This window comes from Phyllobates terribilis, unplaced genomic scaffold, assembly GCF_046119375.1.
Source record: "Phyllobates terribilis strain yellow unplaced genomic scaffold, ASM4611937v1 Scaffold_9__5_contigs__length_417890890, whole genome shotgun sequence".
In the NCBI taxonomy this organism is placed as follows: domain Eukaryota; kingdom Metazoa; phylum Chordata; class Amphibia; order Anura; family Dendrobatidae; genus Phyllobates; species Phyllobates terribilis.
Window position 1 is genome coordinate 283411731 of NW_027362769.1, and position 25875 is coordinate 283437605.

The 25875-nt window shown below is 43.1% G+C and overlaps 1 protein-coding gene across 1 annotated transcript in view; it reads left to right on the forward strand.

Annotated features, from left to right (window-relative positions):
- The window catches only part of ANKAR (ankyrin and armadillo repeat containing), a 541104-nt gene that overhangs the window by 477553 nt on the left and 37676 nt on the right, over nt 1–25875 (forward strand). Inside the window, exon 19 of the mRNA XM_073647842.1 lies at nt 10649–10807. Within this exon, the coding sequence (XP_073503943.1) occupies nt 10649–10807 (159 nt within the window). The remainder of the gene's footprint in view (nt 1–10648; nt 10808–25875) is intronic.

Below are 25875 nucleotides of genomic sequence, written 5' to 3' on the forward strand. Positions count from 1 at the left end.
GAATTTGGGCCCATTCCAACTGACAAAACTGGTGCAACTGATCCAGGTTTGTAGGTCGCCTTGCTCGCACCTGCCTTTTCAGCTTTGCCCATAAATTTTCACTCTGGTCTTGGGTTTTCACTCAGTTCTGGTCTCCTAGGTCTTCACTTGGGCCTGGTCTCTTGGGTCTGGTCTCTTGTTATGATGGCTATAAGCCAATTCCGTAGGCTCACACGATCGTCCCGCTACAGGTCCAGAAGCCAGCTCCTCCCCTTCTCGGCCTTCCTGGACCTTTTATAATTATTAACTACACCACAGCTGACCTGGTATCCCCTCCAATCTCTTCCCTCAGGGGAAGTGTACTTTACTCTTCAGTTCCTACTAATGTAGTTGTCTCTGCCTTCTCCTTTCTTATCATTTTTGGTGATATTCATTTGCAGACATTCAGTTTAGGCATTACTGTGTCTGTTTTCTCACTCATTCGTCCCCTTACAAAAGCACCACTCTAGCATTTTTTTGTTTGTTTCTGCACTGAAGAGGTGTTACTAATGTAAGTTCCCTGACCCTAGACTCATACTTACCAGCCACTGTCTTCATCTTAAATCGGCACCGCTTTGGTCGGTCTCGGCCTCCAGCAGTTTGTGACTTGTCGGATCACTCCAGTATTTGCTGGGTGAGCTGGATGTCACAACTCAATGTAAGTCTATGAGAGGCAGAATGAGACTCCCTTGACTTACATTGAACGCTTGTGACTGTTATCTCTGACTTCCAGTCAATCTAAAGTAGCGGTGAGAAGTTGGTGGCACGGGACCAGAGCAGTGCCTATGAAAGATGAAACGAGTGTCTGGTGAGTACAGTGGGGAAAATAAGTATTTGATACACTGCTGACTTTGCAAGTTTTCCCATCTACAAAGAATGGAGAGGACTGTAATTTTTATCGTAGGTACACTTCCACTGTGCGAGACAGAATCATAAAAATAAATCCAGAAAATGACATTGTATGTATGTATGATTTTTACATAATTAATTTGCATTTTATTACATGAAATAAGTATTTAATACAATAGAAAAACAGAACTTAATATTTGGTACAGAAACCTTTGTTTGCAATTACAGAGGTCAGAGGTTTCCTTTAGTTCTTGACCAAGTTTGCACACACGGCAGCAGGGATTTTCACCCACTGCTCCATAAAGATAAAAAACAGAAAATCATATTATATGATTTTTAAATAATTAAATTGCATTTTATTGAATGAAATAAGTATTTGATCACCTACCAACCAGCAAGAATTCTGGCTCGCACAGACATGTTAGTTTTTCTTTAAGGCTGTGTGCACACGATGCTTTTTTAATGCGTTTCCGCGGCGTTTTTGCAGCTGCGGAAACGCCGCGGAAACGCATTAAAAACGCATGGTAGAAGGGCAGCAATGTTCCCCAATGGAAATCCGCATGTGCTGTGCCCATGCTGCGGATTTTTCCGCAGCGTTTATGCTGCGCTCAAAAATCCGCAGCATATCCATTAATTTTGCGGAAACGCTGCGTTTTCACCGCCATTGACTTGCATTAGAACACGCCAATACCGCAAGACTGCATTTGTACTTGCGTTATTGGCGCGTTCTAATGTGCGGATGAGATGAGACTCTCCTCCACACCCAGGTACCATTAAAAAGCTGTAAAAACAAGAATAAAATAAAAAATAAGATATATTCACCTTCCGACGGCCCCCGGTCTCCTTCCCTCTGCTCGCGTGCAAGACTGAAGGACCTGAGGTGACGTCACAGTCATGTGACCGCAGGCCCTTCAGCACAGTGTCTCGCGATATCCCGGCAGCCAGGAACAAACCAGGAACGAACACGGAAGCACACGCCGGGCCATCGGAGGGTAAGTATAGCTTTATTTTTTTATTTTTAAACATTCTTACGGTCACACTATATAAATCCATGCCGGTTGCATGGATTTATATAGTGTGACCTAGTTGTCAAGCACTTTCCAGGTGATGCTATTGCCTGGAAAGCGCTTGTCAATCCGCATGCGGAAACGCATGTGGAAACACATGTGAATCCGCATGTATTCCGCAGGAAAAACGCATGTACAATCCGCATGCGTTTTTCTGCCAGGGAGATGCAGAAATGATGCAGAAATTTTCTGCTTCATTTCTGCATCGTGTGCACATACTCTTAGAAGCCCTCCCACTCTGCACTCGTTACCTGTATAAAAGACATTTGTACACACTCTCAATCAATCACACTCCAATCTCTCCACCGTGGCCAAGGCCAAAGACCTGTCTAAGGACCAGGGACAAAATTGTAAACCTGCACAAGGCTGGGATGGGCTACAGGACAATAAGCAATAGAACCTATAAATATGACTCATGGTCAATATAAAAAGACATTTATTGAAAAATTCCATAAAAACACGTAGGAAACAATAATACAAAAGAGGAAAAAAGTAAACAGAAAATGGGCATCTGAGGGGGGGTAGGTAGAAGCATGAATCAATATTTAGAACCATGTAACAAAGCACAATGACCAAGCCAGCCTAAGGTAAAGGTAAAGACACTTATGGGAACCATCATTTAAATAAAGTGCAATGTGCAGCAAAGATATCCCAAGTGGGTAAATACATAACTACTAGAAAGTGTCAATGAGTGAATGAATAAGAAGGCTAATGCAAAGGTCAGAGGTACTAAAAAGAGAACATGAAAGTATCAAATGAACTACCTGAAAGTCCCTCAGAGTCCACACAGGTCCTAGTAGTTATGTATTTACCCACTGTTGGCACAATTATTAAAAAGTGGAAGAAACACAAGATGACTGTCTATCTTCCTCGTTTTGGGGCTCCATGCAAAATCTCTCCTCGTGGGGTAAGAATGATTCTGAAAAAGGACAGGAATCAGCCCAGAACTACCCAGGAGGACCTGGTCAGTGACCTGAAGACACCTGGGACCACAGTCTCAAACATTACCGTTAGTAACACACTACACCATCATGGATTAAAATCCTGCAGGGCATGCAAGGTCCCCCTGCTCACGCAAGCACATGTCCAGGCCTGTTTGAAGCACTCGACTGACCATCTGGATGATCCAGAGGAGGCATGGGAGAAGGTCATGTGTAAATTAGCTTTTATTACATAATATAAAAAGCAACCAACTAAATAAATATATCAATTAAGTAAGTGAGGTCCACTGAGGTTATGTAGATAATCACATATCAGGAAAAACATTCATATTAGTCAAATATGCCAAGAAAAATCTAAGGGAGATAGACGGTGTCTTATCCTTCATTTCCCTTCCTGAGAGTGAAGATTGGCACCCTAAGGGACATGATGTCATTACAAATGATGTAATAAAAGCTAATTTTTATAGTCTTTTTTCTTTAGGTTGTCTGTAATTATAGACCCTTGTTCTATTTATTTTTGGTTTTCTCTCGAGAAGGTCATGTGGTCAGATGAGACCAAAATAGAACCTTTTGATATCAACTCCACACACCATGTTTGGAGGAAGTAGAAGGATAAGTACAAACTCAAAAACACAGTCTAAAGAGTGAAGCATGGTGGGGGAAACATCATACTTTGGGGCTGCTTTTCTGCAATGGGGACATGACGACTGCACCGTATTGAAGGGAGGATGGATGGGGTCATGTATTGCGAGAATTTGGCCAACAACATCCTTCCCTCAGTAAGACCATTGAAGATGGGTCATGGCTGGGTCTTCCAGCATGACAATCAGGGCTGTGGAGTTGGAGTCGTAGTCGCGGAGTCGGTGTCCATTTTGGTGGAGTCGGAGTCAGTATAAAATGGACCGACTCCAACTTCTAAAATATTTAATAAATTGGGTACAGTAGTTCAATGTAACTTGTGGGGAATATTTTTTTCATAAGAATTTGGGAAAGTTATGAAATGTCCTATAAATGTCTGTCCTATTCCTGATCTAAGGGTCTAGACTTTTACCTTAGATGAATCTGTGCTACAGTAAATTTATCACTTAAACATGAGCCATGTATGAGGGAGTTGGAGTTGGAGTCGGTGTCATGGAAATTGAGGAGTTGGAGTCGGAGGTTTGGCTTACCGACTCCACAGCCCTAATCACAATGGCTCGAAACACACAGCCAGAGCAACTAAGGAGTTGCTCCGTAAAAATCATTTCAAGGTCCTGGAGTGGCCTAGCCAGTCTCCAAACCTGAACCCAATAGAAAATATTTGGAGGGAGCTGAAAGTCAATGTTGCTGTCACGCAGGGTGTGGGAAAGATTTACTGCAACACAAAGGGAAGAGGGAAAGGGAGCCCAGACACTAGGGAAAGGGGGGAGTGGAGACCTCCTAGTCTGGTCTAGTGTCACCCTGTCTCATCCACCATCCCTATATTGGCTCTTCACCAATTGCGGCACACGTGCCTCGCCCTGACTTTCCCTGGCATATGGCTAAGGCTAGGGAAGGGAGGAGATGAGCACTAGTCGATCTCCACTAAACTCTATAGACTACAAGGGTAGACAAACAGGGGGGGATTGCTTAGCTTTAGACTACTCCAGCCAAATGCGCACACGGCCTCAAGCTCCAGAGAGGACAAAGTACTGCTCTTGCTAAAGCCTCACAAGTAGTAATGAATATCATCGGCACCTCCCTCTCAGACACACCAGGTATTTATACACTCAGGCCAGGGAGCTAATCAGCCAGAGGGAGGTAGTAGCTGGGTCCTAGAGACAGCCAGTCTCTAAGAAGATGTCTGTAATGCCAAATGTAGAGATCTCCTGCAACCAACTGCAGGGCGACTGTTGTGTCACCTCTGACACACCCGTGACAGTTGCCCAGCGACAGCCCCAAATCCTGAAAGATCTGGAGTGTGTGCAAACTTGGTGAAGAACTACAGGAAACGTCTGACCTCTGTAATTGCAAACAAAGGTTTCTGTACCAAATATTAGGTTTTGTTTTTATATTGTATCAAATACTTATTTTCTGAAATAAAATTACAATTAATTATGTAAAAATCATGCAATGTGATTTTCTGAATTTGTTTTTAAGATTCTGTCTCTCAGGCTGCGTGCCTATTATGCGTTTTTCAAGCATTTTTGCTGCGAAATTTCCCAACAAAAACGCTTAAAAAATGCTTGGTAGTACATGCCCCATGGTCCCCAATGATAACCCGCATGTGCTGTGCACATGCTGCTGAAGTTTCCGCTGCGGATTATCATTGCGGAAAAATAAGTAGCATGTCTATTATTTTTACGGACATGCAGCATAATTGCCGCCATTGACTTGCATTGAATAGCTTAATATCCGCATGACTACATGTTTACATGCGGATATTAACCCCTTAACAACATTTGACGTACTAATACGCGTCTGTGCCCTGGGACTTAAGAGCCAGACCCGTATTAGTACGTCATGGCGATCGCGCGCGCACACAGGCTGTGCGGGCGCGATCACCGCCTGGTGTCAGCTGATTGTCACAGCTGACACCCGATACTATGTGCAGGGAGCGGTCCTGCACCGCTCTCAGCACATTAACCCCTGCGATGCTGCGATCGAAGTCGATCGCAGCATTGCGGGGGCAAGGGGAGGTGATCGCAGATACTCACCTCCTCTTCCGGCTTCCAGCGCTGTCTGCAAAGGCTTCCCGGGTGTTGCCATGACGACCCGATGTTGTCATGACAACATCCGGGTCACCAGACAGCAGGAAGATTGTTTGGACATGCGCAGTGCATCTCCAAACAATCTTCTCACTGTGCAGCGCTGACAGCCTGCATGGCACAGGGATGGTGCTCCATCCCTATGCTATGCAGGCGATCAGAGAAAAAAAAGTAAAAGTCCCAGAGTGGGACAAAGTAATAAAGTATATAAACTTTCAGAAAGTGAAAAAAAAAAAAAAAATTGCAAAAATATAAAAAAAAAAATAAAAAAAATAATCCACCAAAAATAAAAATATAATGTACCCATCAATAAATATTATTATAAAAAAAACAAAAAAAAACAAGAAAAGTACACATATTTGGTATCGCCGCGTCCGGAACAACCTGACCTATAAAACTGTCCCACTAGTTAACCCCTTCAGTGAACACGGTAAAAAAAAAAAAACGAAGCAAAAAACAATGCTTTATCACCATACCGCCAAACAAAAAATGGAATAACACACGCTCAAAAAGACAAATATAAATAAAAATGGTACCGCTGAAAACGTCATCTCGTCCCGCAAAAAACAAGCCGCCATACAGCTCCATCAGCCGAAAAATAAAAAAGTTATAGCTCTCAGAATAAAGCTATGCTAAAAAATAATTTTTTCTATAAAATTGATTTTATTATGTAAAAGTGCAAAACATAGAAAAACTATATAAATGTGGTACCGCTGTAAACGTACTGACCCGAAGAATAAAGCTGCCTTATCAATTTTACCACACGCGGAACAGAATTAAAAAAAAAAAAAAAAACAATTCCTGAATTGTTGGTTTTTGTTTATTCTGCCTCCCAAAAATCGGAATAGAAAGCGATCAAAAACTGTCACGTGCCTAAAAATGGCACCAATAAAAACGTCAACTCATCCCGCAAAAAACAAGCCATCACATGACTGTCTGCCAAAATCTGGAAAAATTATAGCTCTCAAAATATGGCGATGCAAAAACTAGATTTTACAAAAAATGCGTCTTTTAGTGTGTGACAGCTGTCAGTCATAAAAACCCCATATGATTCTGGTATTGCTGTAATCACACCGACCCGAAGAATAAAGTCGTCTAATCACTTATACCGCACGAGGAACGGCGTCAAAAATAAACTCTTGGGTTAGGATTGGGCTAGGGTTAGGGCTGGGTTTGGGGTTAGGGTTGTGCTAGGGTTAGGGTTTTGCTAGGGTTAGGGTTGTGCTAGGGTTAGGGTTGTGCTACGGTTAGGGTTGTGCTAGGGTTAGGGCTGGGGTTGGGGTTAGGGTTGGGGTTAGGGTTGTGATGGGGTTGGGATTTTTTTCAAAAGTAAGAAAAAAAGATGACGATATGGCGACTAGTGTTGAGCACAAGTGCTCGCTACTTGAGTTTGCATCGGGTGCTCTGGTCTGCATTGAGTATCGTGGGTATTTGAATGACATGCTCGAGTCTCTGCCCCATATGCTTCGCGGCCAAAAAAACTTTACGGGGATTGCCTGCCATGCACGAGCGATCCCCGCATGTTTTTTTTTGGGTGTCTAATTACCGTGAAACATGCGGAGCAGTGACTCGAGCATGTCACTCGAGCACACGCTGTACATGGTGCATACCTGAGTACCCGATGCAAACTCAAGTAGCGAGCACTTGCGCGCAAGACTAATGACAACTTATTCAATATGATGACCTAATGTAAACAAATTCTGTGTCGTACCTCTGGGTTCAAAATGTTCACTATACACCTTAATAAAATCCTTGAGGGGTATAGTTTCCAAAATGGGGTCACTTGTGGGGGAGCTCCACTGTTTATGCACATCACGGGCTCTCCAAACGCGACATGGTGTCCGCTAACAAATTGAATGGAAAATCGGCTCAAATTGTTAGCGGACGCCATGTTGCGTTTGGAGAGCCCCTGCGTGCCCAAACATTGGAGCTCCCCCACAAGTGACCCCATTTTGGAAACTAGACCCCCCCAAGGCACATATCTAGATGCATAGTGAGCACTTGGAACCCCCAGGTGCTTCACAAATTGATTCATAAAAATGAAAAAGTGTTTTTTTTTTCACTTTTTCATTTTTACGAATCAATTTGTGAAGCACCTGGGGGTTCCAAGTGCTCACTATGCATCTAGATAGGTGCCTTGGGGGGTCTAGTTTCCAAAATGGGGTCACTTGTGGGGGAGCTCCACTGTTTAGGCACATCAGGGGCTCTCCAAACGCAACATGGTGTCCGCTAACAATTTGAGCCGACAATTTGTTAGCGGATACCATGTTGCATTTGGAGAGTCCCTGTGTGCCCAAACATTGGAGCTCCCCCACAAGTGACCCCATTTTGGAAACTAGACCCCCCCAAGGCACCTATCTAGATGCATAGTGAGCACTTGGAACCCCCAGGTGCGTCACAAATTGATTCATAAAAATGAAAAAGGTTTTTTTTTTTCACTTTTTCATTTTTACGAATCAATTTGTGAAGCACCTGGGGGTTCCAAGTGCTCACTATGCATCTAGATAGGTGCCTTTGGGGGTCTAGTTTCCAAAATGGGGTCACTTGTGGGGGAGCTCCAATGTTTGGGCACACAGGGGCTCTCCAAACGCAACATGGTGTCCGCTAACAATTTGAGCCGATTTTCCATTCAATTTGTTAGCGGATACCATGTTGCATTTCGAGAGTCCCTGTGTGCCCAAACATTGGAGCTCCCCCACAAGTGACCCCATTTTGGAAACTAGACCCCCCCCAGGCACCTATCTAGATGCATAGTGAGCACTTGGAACCCCTAGGTGCTTCACAAATTGATTCGTAAAAATGAAAAAGTGAAAAAAAAACAAACACTTTTTCATTTTTACGAATCAATTTGTGAAGCACCTGGGGGTTCCAAGTGCTCACTATGCATCTAGATAGGTGCCTTGGGGGGTCTAGTTTCCAAAATGGGGTCACTTGTGGGGGAGCTCCAATGTTTGGGCACACAGGGGCTCTCCAAACACAACATGGCGTCCGCTAATTATTCAAGCAAATTTTACAATCAAAAAGTCAAATGGCGCTCCTTCCCTTCCGAGCCCTGCCATGCACCCAAACAGTGTTTTTTCCCCACATATTGGGTATCTGCGTGCCCAGGGGAAATTGCACAACAAATTTTGGGGTCCATTTTTTCTTGTTACCCCTGTGAAAATAAAAAAAATTGGGTCTAAAATAACATTTTTGTGAAAAAAGTTAAATGTTCATTTTTTTCTTCCACATTCCAAAAATTTCTGTGAAGCACCTGAAGGGTTAATAAAGTTCTTGAATGTGGTTTTGAGCACCTTGAGGGGTGCAGTTTTTAGAATGGTGTCACTTTTGGGTATTTTCTGTCATAAAGACCTCTCAAAGTGACTTCAAATGTGATGTGGTCCCTAAAAAAATGGTTTGTAAATTTTGTTGGAAAAATGAGAAATCGCTGGTCAACTTTTAACCCTTATAGCTCCCTAACAAAAAAAATTTTGGTTCCAAAATTGTGCTGATGTAAAGTAGACATGTGGGAAATGTTATTTATTAACTCTTTTGTGTGACATATCTCTCTGATTTAAGGGCATAAAAATTCAAATTTTGAAAATTGCAAAATTTTCAAAATTTTCACCAAATTTCCATTTTTTTTCACAAATAAACGCAAGTGATATCGAAGAAATTTTACCACAATCATGAAGTACAATATGTCACGAAAAAACAATCTCAGAATCAGGGGGATCCGTTGAAGCGTTCCAGAGTAATTACCTCATAAAGTGACAGTGGTCAGAATTGTAAAAATTGGCCTGGTCATTAACGTGCAAACCACCCTCGGGGCTTAAGGGGGTTAAGCAATTCAATGTGCGGATGGCACCTGGGTCTGGAGAAGAGGAGACTCTCCTCCAGACCCGGGTACCATATTACTTGTAAAAAAAAAGAATTTAAAATAAAAAATATACATTATTCTCACCTTCCGATGTCCCCCGGTCTCCTGTACGATGCGTCCTGGCTCCCTGGCAACTCGCGATGGTGTAAAAGGACCTTCCATGACGTCATTTAGTCATGTGACAGGTCACGCGACCGCTGACGTCGGCGGTCGCGTGAGCCGTCACATGACTAAATGACGTCATGGAAGGTCATTTTACACCACTGCGAGTCGTACAAGAGACCGGACGCATCGGAGAGAAGACCGTGGGCCATCAGAAGGTGAGTATAATGTTTTTTTTTTATTTTTTACCATTTTTATTCTTTTTTATTAACTATTAACATGGTCACACTATATAAATCCATGCCGGTTGCATGGATTTATATAGTGTGACCAAGTTGTCGAACACTTTTCCAAGTGATGCTAAAATCGCTTGGAAAAGTGCTTGATAACCCGCATGCAGAAATGCGTGCTAAAACGCTTGACAAACATTTCTACATGGCAGGAAAAACGCATGTAAAATACACATGGGTTTTTCCTGCCAGGGAGATGCAGAAAAAATCTGCAGCATTTCTGCATCGTGGGCACTTAGCCTCACAGTTGAAGTGTACCGACGATAAAAATTACAGACCTCTCCATTCTTTGTAGGTGGGAAAACGTGGAAAATCGTCAGTGTATCAAATATTTAATTCCCCACTGTATAAGACTAGGGGCAGAGAACTTATATTAGTAACACCACTCCAGTGCTGAAATAAAAAAAAATACTGGAGTGGTGCTTAAAAGTTTTGCGTTATCCCTCTCTTGAGCCCCTTCACATCAGATACAATGGCTCTGTTCTTTCATATGCTTGTGCATATGCTTAGTAAATGATATCCCACTCCCTTGTACTTTCATTAGATGCTCCTTTTAATCAAATAATAAGTAGTGCAAAAACGGTGAAGGAGCCAAACTTGCAAGCATACCTCTGGATGGCACACAAGATTGGCTGGTGATAATGTGACCAAGTCTTTGCTTTCTATTCCATATTATAAAGAGCAAATAAAATGATAAAATAGTGAGACTGAAGCTTTTAATCAGTGATCTTACTGTTTCCCTTTTTCTAACTAAGCATAAAAAAAATAATTTAATATGTACCGTAATATATTTCAGGATATTTGTTTAAAAGCAGGTTATGCATTGGCTCTTTTTGCTTACAACAATACATTGCAACAATTCTACATTTTGGAGCATGGTGGCATTGAAATATCCATTTATGAACCTTTCTTACAATCCGAGATTGAGGCCCACAGAGCACTATCTGCATTTCAGGTAATTATAGAACAAACTAAAATGAACCTTATACATTTAATTTAAAGACTTGTTGGGGGATTGCTATGATCATAGCTATTCATTTAGCAATCTTCCTTATTGGCACTGTTTACTGTAAAATATGGTGAGTACATTTGTAAAAGTATATGGTTTGGCAAACAGAAAAGTGAGGCTGGACTAAGATATGGTCTAAGTGACCCTGTGTATGACATGATTTGGAGGGACTGTAATTTAAACTGACAGGAGCGGAAAGTGTTATTGTTATAACAGGGGGGAGTAAAGATAATACAGGCCCTTCTTGACCAGATTAAGAAGGGCCTGGAGCCATTGTATAACAACAGACCTTCAGAGAGCTATCTTTCCGCATTCGATATGTAGAAAAAAAAACTTTCAATCATAAAACCTATTGAGTCAACGTTAGTGGCAAAGGGACAATGGCCAGTTTTGCCAGTCACAGAAGACCAGTCCTCCAAGTACGCCTAAGTCCTGTGATGGCACCCCCTATCATGGGTCTTGGTGGCAGAGTGATACTGAGACTACAGGTGATGATGTCTCAGCACGGGAGTGGGAGAGTGTGCAGCAGTTGTCTGACATTTCCTATAGGAAGGGAGCTTAGTGCTGCATGTGAGGGACATAGCCAGAAGCTAGGAGGTGACACTAGCACAGCTTCAGACTGTGCTGAGAAGGATTTTCAGTTACAGTAGCCTGATTCATCCGACATTCAGGCAGCCAGTGAATATAAATATGTATTTTGTTACCTAACTACATGGGGAATTTTGAAGGTCACCTTGGGTGGTGAGTAGGGGTATTACAGAAGTGTTAAGTGGCCTGAGAGGTTTAGTATCTGGATGGGGGTTAATAGTGAGATTAGGCACTGGGTTGCTAGCCCCTCTGGGGGGGGGGATTGGGCGTAGAGTACTTGGAGTCAGAAGTGTCTGTGGGTGTAGTGTTTGGGTCAGTAGGGAGTAGCAGCAGGAAGATCAGTGAGTGAGAGTCTAGCAGGGAGCCTGGAGGGAGTAGCAATTCAAGTGTAACTGTCTTTGCTAATGCAGGAATGTGTAAGGTCCCTGTTGTTGTCCATTTAAAAAATAAGGTGAGGGAAAAAATTGGAACGGGAAATATGTGGAAATGTTTTAACTTTTGTTAAAGAAATTTCATTTGAATAGGGTGAAGACAGTGTATGATAAAAGGGAAGGTGAGAAAAAGGGAAAGTACTAGCTTATCTATTGGGCTTTCTGAAATTTGTTGCAAGACTTTCCCTGCACTTTTCTGTGTAATTAATGCCACAGAGGCTGCCTATTTGGTCTATGAGGACTTGGTATGAGGTACAATTCACAACTTTGTCAATAGAAAGCTAATCAGCCCTGCATCCGCTTACAACATAAGGCTACTTGGCTTTGGTTGCAGGTGATTGTACTAGTATATGTGGATTAGGCAGGGCCGTACTTTCCAGGTGGATCCAGGTGCTCAGGACCAGCAGGGCACTCAGCGGCGATACAAACATAATTATTCTTCCTTTTTAATTAAGATGTGGGAGGAAAATTGCGCGGTGGTGCCTTGTGCTGCCAAGGAGGAACGATCGAGCAAGTATGGATGATCGGATTTATTTTAAAAACTATAAAACAAAGTGTTTTGGAGTTGATTCAACTCCTTCTTCAGGTATAATACACAAAGTGATCACCCATGCCTTATATAGGGGCAGGGTGTGGCATTTGTAACCAATTACAATACAATTTTTTTTATATATACACAAACATATAAACCAATGAAAACTACATAAAACCCACATGAAACTAATGTATAAATTGGAAATAGTTTTATAAAAGAAACGTATTGCTTGTATTTTTAGCTATATTGGAATATGATTGCATAGGGAAATATTTTTATTTCTCATATTTAACCCCTCACCATATGCTCTCAATAGTCTCATTAAACTCTTCGGGCAGTAGAGTAGATAATTTAAAAATTCAATAGTATTCACGATTGATTTGTTTTTGAAATCTATTAGGGATATGGTCCAGTATCTGGCCACATGACCTTCTCCCATGCCTCCTCTGAATCAACCAGATGGTCATTGGCGAACTTCAAATGGGCCTGGACTTGTGCTGTTCAAACAGGTGCAATTAATATAGGTAATGAGTGCAAAGTAGAACGGCTTCTTAAAGAAAAACTAACAAATACTTATTTCATGCAATTTAATTATTTAAAAATCATACAATGTAATATTCTGGTTTTTATTTTTAAATTCTGTCTCTCACAGTTGAAGTGTACCTACAATAAAAATTACAGACCTCTCCATTCTTTGTAGGTAGGAAAACGTGCAAAATCGGAAGTATATCAAATACTTATTTTCCCCACTGTATATATATTGTAGGGTTTGGTACTCACTCAGCTGCTTTTGAGGTAGGCCCAAGAGTCAGTTTCTTAAAAATGTCCAATTCAGGTTTATTCAGACATCATAAACCACACTTGCAAAGTAAACCAAAAACAGCCTTGTCCGGCACAGAGTAACAAAGCAGAAAAAATAACTAGTCCATACAATACTGCGCATTCGCCCGCTCACAGTCAGTGTCTTGTAGCACAGACATGCTGGAGGTCTCCACACCTCCTGCCACTGACACTGAATGAGACAAGCGGTCTCTATTTTATTTACACGCCCTGGGGTGGGGATATGTGAGCAGCCAATCCCTCCCAACTATTATGACTCCTTGTAAAAACCGGCCCTGATACACCCAATTAACCCTCTCAGAACTACGTGTGCTGGAGCATGCTTTTCCTGGGTTTACAACACCGAAGCTACCAACCTTGGTGATACATATCTCCCCTCAAGGACCTGTCTGGCAGCTATCTTACATACTCCCACTCTGCTCAAAGCCGGGGGGGCTTGGCACCGTCTGCTAAGAAACAGTGGACCCTCAACAAGGCGTCAGCATTGCCATGCAGTTTCCCAGGCCTATGCTCTACATGGAAGCTAAAGTCTTGAAGGCCTAGGAACTACCTGGTCACTCGTGCATTGTTCCCCTTCTTCTCTCTCATCCACCTTAGTGGTGCATGGTCAGATACCTGCCTGAACTTCCTGCCTAAGAGGTAGTATCTTAGAGTGTCCAACACCCACTTGATGGCCAAACATTCCTTCTCAACTATGGAAAATTTTTCCATTTGGACCACAAACTCTTTAGAGAAATCTGGTGGCACCAAAACTGGCTGTTTACACAGGGCTTGCTTTAGTTTCTGGAAGGCCGTCCCAGCTTCCGGAGAACACTTAGCCATAGCCGATTTTGTCTCTTTAAGGAGATCTGTCAAAGGGGCAGCTATCATAGTGAAGTTAGGGATGAACTGACGGTAGTATCCCACGATACCCAGGAACGCTCTGACCTGTTTTTTTGAGAGGGGTTGTGGCCAACCCTGGATCGCCTCAACTTTACCTGTTTGGGGCTTTATCACACCTCGGCCTTCAACATAGCCCAAATACTTGGTTTCCTCCATTCCCATGGCACATTTCTTCGGGTTGATGGAAAACCGTGCCTTTCGTAGTGCATCAAAGATCACCTGGACTTTGCTCAGATGGCTTCCCCAATCCTGGCTGTAGATCACGATATTATCTAGGTAGGCCGCTGCATATTTCTTGTGGGGAGCTAGGATTCGGTCCATGGCTCTCTGGAAGGTATCTGGAGCTCCTTGCATTCCAAAAGGCATCTTTGTGTACTGAAAACACCCATCTGGTGTTGAAAAGGCCGTCTTCTCCTTGGACTCTTGGGACTTGGGTATTTGCCGATATCCTTTTGTGTGGTCAAGGGTGGTAATGTACCTAGCCGGTCCTAACCTTTCAATCAGTTCGTCTACCCTGGGCATTGGGTAGGTGTCGAACTTCGAGACCTTGTTGATTTTCTTATAGTCATTTTAGAAATGCCATTCTCTGTATGGTTTCGGAACTAAGACTATGGTACTGGACCAACCACTCTTGGACTCTTCAATGACTCCTAGACCCAGCATGCGCTTCACCTCTTTAGAGATTACCTCTTTGTGGGCTTCAGGAATCCGGTACGGTTTCAAGTTTACTCGGACATGAGGCTCCGTAAGCACCTCATTCTCTATGATCTGAGTACACCCTGGTAGATCCGAGAACAGGTCCCTGTTCCACTGTAGCAACTCGTTGCACTGTTGTTTTGGACACGTGACAGCAACTCTGCCACCTTGACCTCTCCAACATCGGCTTCCGACTTCTCCACCAAACACGGAGCTTCCACGGGCTCCCTATCTCGCCATGGCTTAATCAGGTTGACATGGTACACCTGGTAGGGCTTCCTTCTCCTTGGTTGGTGGACTTTATAGTTGACATCACCAATCTTTTCCACTACTTAATAGGAGCCTTGCCACTTAGCCAGGAATTTTCTCTCCACCATAGGTACCTGTTATGATCTGCAACATGAACTAAGGAAAGATAGGGGAAAGCTGTCCCTACAGTAAGACTAAGCTGAATCCCTACGATGTAGCGGGCTGCCTGTTCCTAGCGAACAGACCCGCCTTAGTCCTTGGCTAGTCTGAACGAAGACCTATAGCATAAAGGGAGGGGTCCCTAAAAGAACTAAGGACTGGGACAAAAAATGGGACACCTAAACAGAGAAGTAGTTGCAGAACACAAAAAGACAAACTGACAAAAAGGTACTAGAGGTCCCAGAAGGACCAAGCGAACTGACAGAGAAAGGCACAGAAGCACCTGGCTAGAGAAACAGTCAAACACTGAAGTCCAGCACAGCGAAAAGGGCGGAGCTGGAATATAAAGGCAGATGATCACGTGACCGCAAAACACAAGATGGAAAAAACAAACAGGAGGGTTCTAACAGTACCAGCACCAGTACACGATCCCCAGGGTTGAAGTTTCTCACCCTCGCCGACCTATTGTATGCCCTCGACTGTGCCGCTTGTGCTTTGAGGAGGTGTTCTTTTACAATGGGCATCACCTCTGCAATCCTCTCTTGCATCTGGGCAATGTGTTCGATCACACTCCTGTAGGGTGTAGACTCCGCCTCCCAGGCCATATAACAGCTCAAATGGGGAGAATCCAGTAGAGACCTGTGGAACTTCTCTAATGGAGAACAGAAGGTACGGCAGTAGACAGTCCCAGTCTTGGACGTCTTTCTCTACGACCTTCTTTAACATGGCCTTCAAGGTTTTATTAAACCTCTCCGCTAAACCATCTGTCTGGGGGTGATAGACTGAGGTCCTGAGTTGTGTGATCTGCAGGGTCCTGCACAACTCCCTCATCACCCTTGACATAAATAGGGTCCCTTGGTCTGTTAGGATGTCCTTAGGCAACCCCGTTCCAGAGAAGATGTGGACCAACTCCCGGACTATACATTTGGCAAAGGAGTTACGTAGTGGCATGGCCTCCGGATACCAAGTAGCATAGTCCAGTACCACCAGGATATACTGATGTCCTCTGGCGGACTTGACCAGGGGTCCCACTAGATCCATGGCTATGCGATCAAATGGCACCTCAATGATCGGTATTGGCACTAAGGGGCTACGGAAGTGAGCCACCGGGGAAATCAGCTGGCAGGTGGGACATGACATACATAATTTACAATTTCTCGGTGACAACCAGGCCAATTGGACCTTTGGAGGATCCTTTCCTGCGTTTTCTCTACCCCCAGATGACCACCCAACACATGTGTATGGGCCATATTTAACACCCAGCATCTGTACGGCCCTGGCACTAGTAACTGCTCGATTAGCTCCTCTCTGAGCTTGGTGGCCCGATAGTAACTCCCCATTTACAGCAAAGTATGGATATCGGGTGTCAGCCCCCGGCTCTTGAGCAACACCATTCAGAACTGTTACATTTTCAAATGCCAATTTTAGAGTTAAGTCCCTGAGCTGGGCAGTTCCAAAGTTTCCTCAGAACACCTCCAGTTCAGGGATGTTGGCTTCCGGGGATGCTGCCTCATTCTCATCCCCAACCAACACACAAAAGGGAAACCCGTCGGCTGCGTTCTGCGATGAGGTTTCTTTTGGTGCGACGTGGTTGTTGTCCGGACAACCCGGCTTCCTCCCATTCTCCCACAAGTCCCAAAACAAGGCAAAGTCCCGCCCTATTATAACAGGGTGCAGCAGGTCCTTGACTACGCCCACCTCATGGGACTCGGTGCCACAGTTTGTGTCTATGACCACTTGGGCCACAGAATAGTCTTTAGCGTCCCCATGGATACAACGCACGCCAACCTTTTCCCCCGGAATCAGCTGATGAGGAATTATGGCCCTTATTAAGCTTACCAAACTCCCCGAGTCTAACAGAGCAGTCACCTGCACTCCATTCACTGACACGAGGCATAGCTGCGGTCCCTCGTCTGGTTGAGGGACAGCACTTCAGGCAGGATATGCAAAGTGCGAACAGCACCGTCCTATGCTGCAGTCCATTGGCTTGTTTGTCATGGGGCAACGGGCGGCTATGTGACCTGGGGTGTGACATCTCCAACATACTATGTTATTGGGCTTGACCTTTGGCAGCAACTCAGACCCCTCCGGGGCTCTTGGACGCCCCCCAGATGTGCCTGGAGCTCCCCTCTTTTGGGCGTCTTCCCCCTTTTGGGAACCCTAGTATGGAGATGCTACGACCTCTGGCGTTCCCAAGAAACTCTCCAGTGCCTGGTACCTTTCCACCAACCCCACCAGGTCATTGGCATTACCAGAATCTCCCTGGGCAACCCAGGCTTGCACCGACCTCGGAAGGGAGTGGATGAACCTGTCCATGACCACACTCTCCACCATCTGTGCTGGGGAGGAAGATTCAGGTTGCAATCACTTTCGTACAAGGTGTAGGAGGTCAAACATTTGGGACCAGTGAGGTTTGTCACTGTAATAGGCCCAGTGGTGCACCTGTTGCAGCCTGACAGTAAGAGTCACCCCCAAGCGCGCCAAGATGTCTATTTTTAACTTGGCATACTCTTTTGCGTCCTGCAGTGCCAAGTCATAATAGGCTTTCTGCAGCTCGCCTGTTAAATATGGCGCCAGAACCTCTGCCCACTGTTCCGGAGGCAATCTCTCCCGTTCCGCCACCATTTAAAATACAGTCAGAAACGCCTCGACGTCATCACCCGGGGTCTTTTGTAACGCTCTCCTTACTGTCTTCCTGACATGTGAGTCGTCACCTGGGCTTGGGGGTGAGGCGGTTGCCCTGCCACAGACCACCTCGGCTAGGAGCTCCATCTGCTGCTTTTCCTGCAGTTGCATGTGCTGCTGCTGTTGCCATTGCTGCTGTTGATGCTGCTGTTGCCACTGCTGCTGTTGATGCTGCTGAAGATTAGCCTGCACCAGTTGCTTTATCAGCTCCTCCATGCTGCTGAACGTCCCTTGCTGGCTGGCGGCCTTTACCCAGGACATAAACGGTTTCCTGTAGCAGTCACACTGCCCCTTGGGATTCGTGCCCGTGCTTCTAGCACCAATTGTAGGGTTTGGTACTCACTCAGCTGCTTTTGAGGTAGGCACAAGAGTCAGTTTCTTAAAAATGTCTAAGGCAGATTTATTCAGACCTCATAAACCGCAATTGCAAAGTAAACAAAAGACAGCCTTGTCTGGCACAAAGTAGCAAAGCAGAAAAAATAACTAGTCCATACAATACTGCGGGTTCGCTCGCTCACAGTCAGTGTTCTGTAGCACAGACACGCTGGAGGTCTCCACACCTCTAGCCACAGACACTGAATGAGACACTCGGTCTCCATTTTATTTACACGCCCTGGGGTGGGGATATGTGAGCAGCCAGTCCTTCCCAACTCTTATGACTGCTCGTAAAAACCGGCTCTGATACGCACAATTAACCCTCTCAGCACTACATGTGCTGGAGCATGCTTTTCCAACCTCGGTGAATATGTGTATGTGTGTATATATGTATATGTATATATATATATATATATATATATATATAAGTTGTGATGTAATTGGTTACAGATGCCACATCCTACTCCTATATAAGGGGTGGGTGGTCACTTTGTTTATTATATCTGGAGAAGTTGCTCCAACTCTGGAATATGTTTTTATAGTTTTTTTAAAATCCAATACTCCATACTTGGTCCACCGTTCCTCCTTGGCAGCATCAGGACACCACCTCCGCAATTTTCCTCCAGCTCCTTGATTCTCCTCTCCACCCACTTGGTGTGAGTGCAGCGACCGGAGTAGGAGCCTTCTATCATTTGGTTCTATACCTGCATCTGAGTAGTGCCGCACACAACTCATCCAGGTGAGCGACAGAGATGTTGCCATCCTGTCGATCACTCTGCGGTATTACAAAGGGAGTGCTCTCTCTTTCCTTTTTAAATTAAGGACGTTGCAGATTATGGGAGAAAATGGGAGTTCATGCATGTATGCTCCATGTGTGTGGAGGCAGAAATGGTGTTATGTCTAAAATAGATATCCACACAAGGCAGCTGCCTTAAGGTTTAAAGAAAGACTTTAGAAAATATTTAAAAATTATTTTTTACAAAATAATCACCATTGTGAATTTTTCGTTTCTTGACCCACAACATTAAGCCTTAGAACTAGCCGAGACTTCTATGTTGAGATAATGCGTCCACAGCTGTTACATTTTTATCTTCCTTTAAAAATGTTGCAAGTTTTGTAATATTGTTTACTGCAATGTTTTTAGTGATAGAAGTTTGTCATGTGGTGAATGTGTTTTAAACTCAGAGGAAACTGGAAGCACATGCTTGAGAAAGGAGTGTTCCTCAAAATGTCTGTGGATGCTTTATCTCAACATAGGTGTCTCTGCTAGCTCTATGGCTTAAAGTGCTATTCCCTATTCTACAAAATCCTATCCCAATATGTAGTAGGTGTAATAGTAATAATATGAGCAAATACCTTCAGTTAGAAATGTAGTATAGTTCTGATTCGCTAAGCCGCTACCCCATGTGCAGGGCATTGCAGTAGCTTAGGTATCCTTAAGGAAACCTTAATGAAATCTTGATGAATAATTCACAATGGTGATAATTTTGGTGGTTGCATTATCTGTGATAGTTTATGGTGGAATATCATCTGTGGGATGAACATAAATACCACATATGTATAAAAAAAAAGCATTGAAGAAATTTATGCATGCTCCAGAACTTTTTTTGGAATTTATTCTGGATTCTCATGGAGAGAGGCCTTTGCAGCACTAGTCAGGTGTTCATTATACACTGTGTGTGGAAATATTAGGCAAGTGAGTATTTTAACTATATCATCTTTTTTATGCATATTTTCCTATCCAAGCTGTATAAACTTGAATGCCTATTGGATGAAGCAGATCAGGTGATGTGTATTTACTATTGAAACCAGAAGTTTACATACACTATATAAAAAGACACATATGCATGCTTTTCTCAATATCTGACATGAAATCAGAATAAGCCTTTCCCGTTTTAGGTCAATAAGGATTACCATAATTTTTAATATTTGCCAAATGCCAGAATAATGAGAGAGAGAAAATCTTTTAAGGCATTTTTATTACTTACTGCAAAGTCAAAAGTTTACATACACTAAGCTTACTATGCCTTTAGACAATTCTGGTCTGCCTATATGATGATGCCATATGTTTGAAAGCTTCTGATAGGTCTTTTGGCAACATCTGAGTTAATTAGAGACACACCTGTGGATGTATTTTAATACACACCTGAAACACACTGCTTCTTTGTGTAGCATCATGGGAAAGTCTAAAGAAATGAGCCAAGATATCAGGAAGAGAATTGTGGACTTGCACAAGTCTGGCTCATCCTTGGGTACAATTTCAAGATACCTGAAGGTGCCTCGTTCATCTGTACAAACAATTATATGCAAGTACAAAGAAGATGGGAATGTCCAGCCATCATACCGCTCAGGAAGGAAATGGGTTCTGTGTCCCAGAGCGACGAACGAACGATTAGAGGACAAAAGAAACAGAACTATTACATTTTATATTTAATCCAAAAAGGAGGCAGTGTTTAGGAAAAATATACAAAAGATTTTACAAAGGAGACATTACAATACATAAGCAATTACATAAAATAATAAGGATTAAAGAAGAGACCTACTATAAGATCACTGAGACGATTCAATATAAGTGGAGGAGGAGCTCCCCGATTTCATTTGAGCGTTATCGAACGTGATCCATTGCTTATAGTATCTGTACCCCCCTGGTAATGAGTATGGATCAATCTTCAGTTGGCTCTTTTATACTTAAGGTGAGATCTGCCCACACACCCCTGTGGTGACATCACGTGGGCTCAAGCTCCACCCTTCATGTTTTTATTAAAATAACTAACTTCTGGGATAATATATCGCTCGTTGATCGCAGAAGATGGCAAGTGACGCCATTTTTTCCATTATGAATTTACCTTTGCATAGAGACCACGCATAGTGTATTTGCGACCTGTTATTCTGGTGCTTTTTCGCTACCGCTCCATAGAGGGGTTTACAGCGACAGGAAAATATCCCTCCCTTTCTCTAGCTGACCCTGTCACTAAAAATATGGATCCCATCATTATTGGATGTATGGAACTTTAGTTATTCCATATTTAGTTTTCGGCTCTGAAGAGTCTGAGACTTTTGTTAAACTCTCTTTGAAGCCCTGGGAATGAAATTTCAACAGGTATCTGTAGATTTATTGCACGCTTGCATCTAATTGTCCCCTGCCTTTGCCAGGGGAACTCTACTCGCATTTTAAGTAGATTGGTAGCACCTACCTTGCCAGCATTTGTGTACAAGGCCTTACTCTGGAGTGTGTTAATTGGGGTTTTGTGTTGAGATTTACATGGACACAGCTCTTGTACTGACAGGTGGTCGATTGCTAGCTCTTGTCTTGTGACAAAAGGTGGATAAGGGAGGTGTGGAGAGGGGCTTGGGAGAAAGACTTATTATCTATGACAGGGTGAGAAAGAATATTTTCAATATTTCTCAATTTTTCCCTGGCATTGTGTAAAAGCGCCAAAACTTAAAAAAACGATATAAATGTAATATCGCTGTAAACGTACTGACCCGAAGAATAAAGCTGCCTTATCAATTTTACCACACGCAAAACAGCATAAAAAAAACAAAAAACACAATTCCTGAATTGTTGATTTTTGCTTTATTCTGCCTCCCAAAAATCAGAATAGAAAGTGATCAAAAAATGTCACATGCCCTAAAATGGTACCAAAAATAAACGTCAACTTCTCCCGCAAAGATCAAGCCCTTACATGGCTCTGTCGGCCGAAATCTGGAAAAATTATAGCTCTCAAAATATGGCGATGCAAAAACTAGTCTTTGCAAAAAAAAACCATCTTTTAGTGTGTGACAGCTCTTCACTATCTTTCCTCCACACCTCCAAGATTGGGAAATACCACAACCGTCTGAGGCTCTGTCAAAAATCTGTTAGAAGACACAACACAAGAGAATAAGAGCACCTTCTTTGAGCCCCCTGAATCGGGATCACCTTCCTGAGACTAGATACACGTTATATATTATTGAGGGCCTCCTGAAACCTCACTAAATCATTGCATGGCCTACAATTATGACTGTCAATGTTTAACATAAAGAAGTTCTGGGGGGAGTGTTTATGCTGCAGAGTGTAACAGACGCGCTGAAGCAAAGCTCCTACTATCCTGACATCATATCCTGCAAAGGAAAATACATTTTCTGGCTCTCCCTACAGGCTAAGCCTGTCGGAGGGTGAGGTGAAGCTACAGGGCTGAAGTGCGATGGCTGGAGTGGATGGAGGACGGCTCCAGTCTTAAAAACTATCACCTTGTTGTTTGCTGAGGTAGATATGGTGGCCATCTTGTGTGCAGAACACAGTGCTTAGAAGTGAAGAGTGCTGAGGAGAGAAGAGGTGCTATTCTGATTATACTTACCTACGCTGTCATGGGTCCGGGAGCTCGAGTAGTCCTGGGGTCTCCTGGTGAGAGATCTCGGGTTTCTTGAGGGGACAGGTGAAGGAGACGTCACTGGGTCCTAGTGCCTCCAACTCCCTTCATGCTGTGGGCAGCGAAGTCTGAGAGAATTGCAGAGAAAGTGCCGGATTTCCTGCAATATAGTGTGGTACCTGGGCTGATGACACTCTACTAAAGGAGAATCTTGGCGCCATTTCTCAACTCCACATGCTGCTTATCCTGTAAATGACTTCTGTGATTATACCTAGTGTGTCGAAGAGGGCCATCTGTCAAGGGGTTATCTGGCCGGAAAAAGAGCAAAATGACAGGCAGCAAAAGATTGGAAGGGAGGAAGGAGAAATGCAGCCTGAATTCCAGAAAGACACTCATACACCTAGTGTGAGGAGACAGCGAGATATCAATGGGAAGGTGGCGGCCAAGTTTGAGCAGTGTGCTCACAAAATGCAACTCCAAGGAGCCAAAAGTCGGATGGGAACACTCAGGGATCATTAAATAACTCATTGAAACTGTCCAGATTTGTGGCCCTAGAAATTGAGGAGGTGGATTCCCCTACAAAGGCTTTCACTACTTGGGGGTACCCAGAGGCAGAAGGAAAGAAAAAGGCTGCTCCAGTAAATTAAGTTTTGTGAGAGTCCCCTTCCATATTGGATGTATTGAATTCAGTAAATGAATGCAATACCACACTGTATACTTTGGGTGGACAGGTGGGATTCATTCAGGAGACCACTAACATAATTCGCCACAATGTGCAGAAGGGGGTGGAACGTACCACTGCTGTTGAAGGAAGAATAAGTGAGCTGGAGGGTGCCCCTGTCCATAAAAATATTCAAAGTCCTACACAGGCAGTGGCAGAATTGTTGGCTAGGGCAGAGGATATGGAGAATCGCCAGAGCCAGAATAACATCAGGCTGGTGGGGGTTCTGGAGAAAGTACAGGAGAGTGACCCTGACAGCTGCTTTGAAAATTGGCTCCTCAACCCTTCTGGTAAAGATGTTCATACCTGATCGTTTTCAGGGGGAGCGGGAAAAATGAGATGGAGGACGAACACAGAGAAAAGAAGGAAAATCACTATCCCTTATGTAACAGTACATAGTAAATGGAATTCAGGGGAATCCAAAATTAGGATCCAAAGTCTCCCTACTTGCAGAAACTTATTGGTAGTACTGTTGAATTTTTAGGTTAGATCTCCCATTTTACAAAGAATAAACACTAGGGGTATGTGGTTTTTTCCTGAAGAAGAAGTGCTTGTCACTTCGAAATGCGTTGAATAAAAAACGTAAGTTTAATTTCCTGTGAACTGACGTTTTCAATAATCGGCAGCACAGGAGGTATCCACAACTTCTCCGTATCTTAATTTTACAAAGATGGGTCATCTCCTGAAACCATTCAGCTAAAGATGAAAATTGCGGCAATTTTGAGTATCAAGTGATAATTAGACGAGCGGCTGTTAAATAAAATCTCAATAGCTCCATTTTCAGAGCTTCTGGGAGAATGGACGAGAAAGCCACCGGAGGAGAATTGTGCATGCTATTTCCATTATTAGTCCCATAAACTGAAAAAACTGATTCTCCAAATGGCTTCAGGCTGTCACAACCCCACCATATATGTAGCATGGTACTCTTTTCCCTGTCACAGCGCCAGCTTCTTTCAGAAACAGAGGGAAAAATGGAATGCAGATTTGGTGGACAACCATATCATCGGGTAAGTATCTTGTAGTTTTTCTCTTGCGCTGCACAAGGTATATATAATTTGTGAGAAAATAAATATGCTTATTTCCAATCAGCTTCTGAGATGTCGACCCCCAATTCCTCCATCCATTTCTCTGTATATTTTGGTCTATTAGTTTCGCCACCTTGGCTCAAGAGAGCATATAAAGGGACACGGTGTGTGCGGGCGATGAATCCTACAGAAAAAGCTTTTCAAATTGGGTAGGAGTAGACTAATAAATCTTAGATCTGTATGAGAAGAGGAGAGGAAGGATAGTAATTGATAATACTCCAACCACGAAGGGGAGCAACTAATGTCAGTGGTTGATGGAGAGCTAAAAGGAGGTAATGTTGTGCCTGTCAGGACAGAAAAAAACGTGGATCTTCAACTGCCTTCCAGGAAAGAAAGTGTTCTACATCCAAACCTGGAGGAAAGTTTAGTGCTTTAGTGATTTGTAGTAGAACTTTGTTCTCATACAAATGTTTGCCCCATTTGTCGCAACCTGTGATCTTAACAGCTGTGGTAGCAATGACCTATCATTAATTGATACATCTAATAATGCATTTCGTCCAGTAAATCTGCAAAATCTGTTTTGTAGGAAAACTTGTTTCCGATTATCTGCAAACTGCTCATCTGCTGGGTAAACAGATAATTTTTAACAGCAAAAAAAGTAATTGACAGCATATCGCCCTAAGTAAACAGGGAATGTATTGCCATTAACATGATTTGTTATCTGCACTTTTAAATGATTCATATATTTTATGTTGATTAATATCTATTAGGCCTTTTACATGTCTGTTTTATGATTTAATATGAAATTGTAGCATCCTTATTTTACATACCGATTTGTGCATCAAATGTTTTTGAGAAATTCTAATTAGCAACCTTCAATGATTTACCCAAGTACAGTCAAGAAGTTATAGTACCTCCTCATAGAAGCTGGTTAGGATATAAAGGATGTGCTTCTCTACTGTAGCAAGAAGCATCTAAACAGCGTTTCACAGCAACCATTTAATTAACCCATGAATGACATGCACAGTGAATCTTTAGGCTCTAAGTGATTTTGCACATTGCTAGACTAGGATACAGAGTATTTGGAATTTTTGAGTGGTGATCCTCAGGTAAGGGTTCCCAGAAATGCATAAGTCAGGAGTCATATCCAGACGTAGTACTATAGGTATAAGGTATAATATTCTATGTTTTAGGCAGGAACATGGTTAGCAATACACACGTGGTCAAAATTGGTGGTACAAAAATCTCTGAAAATCTATGAAAATGAACAAATGAAAGACAGACATTGCTTTTCAACCCCGCTTCCACAGAATTAAAAAAAAAATCAAACTCATGAAACAAGCCTGGACAGAAATGGTACCCTTAACTTAAAATTTTGTTGAACAACCTTTTGAGGCAATCACTGCAATCAAACGATTCCTGTAACTGTCAATGAGACTTCTGCACCTCTCGACAGGTATTTTGGCCCACTCCTCA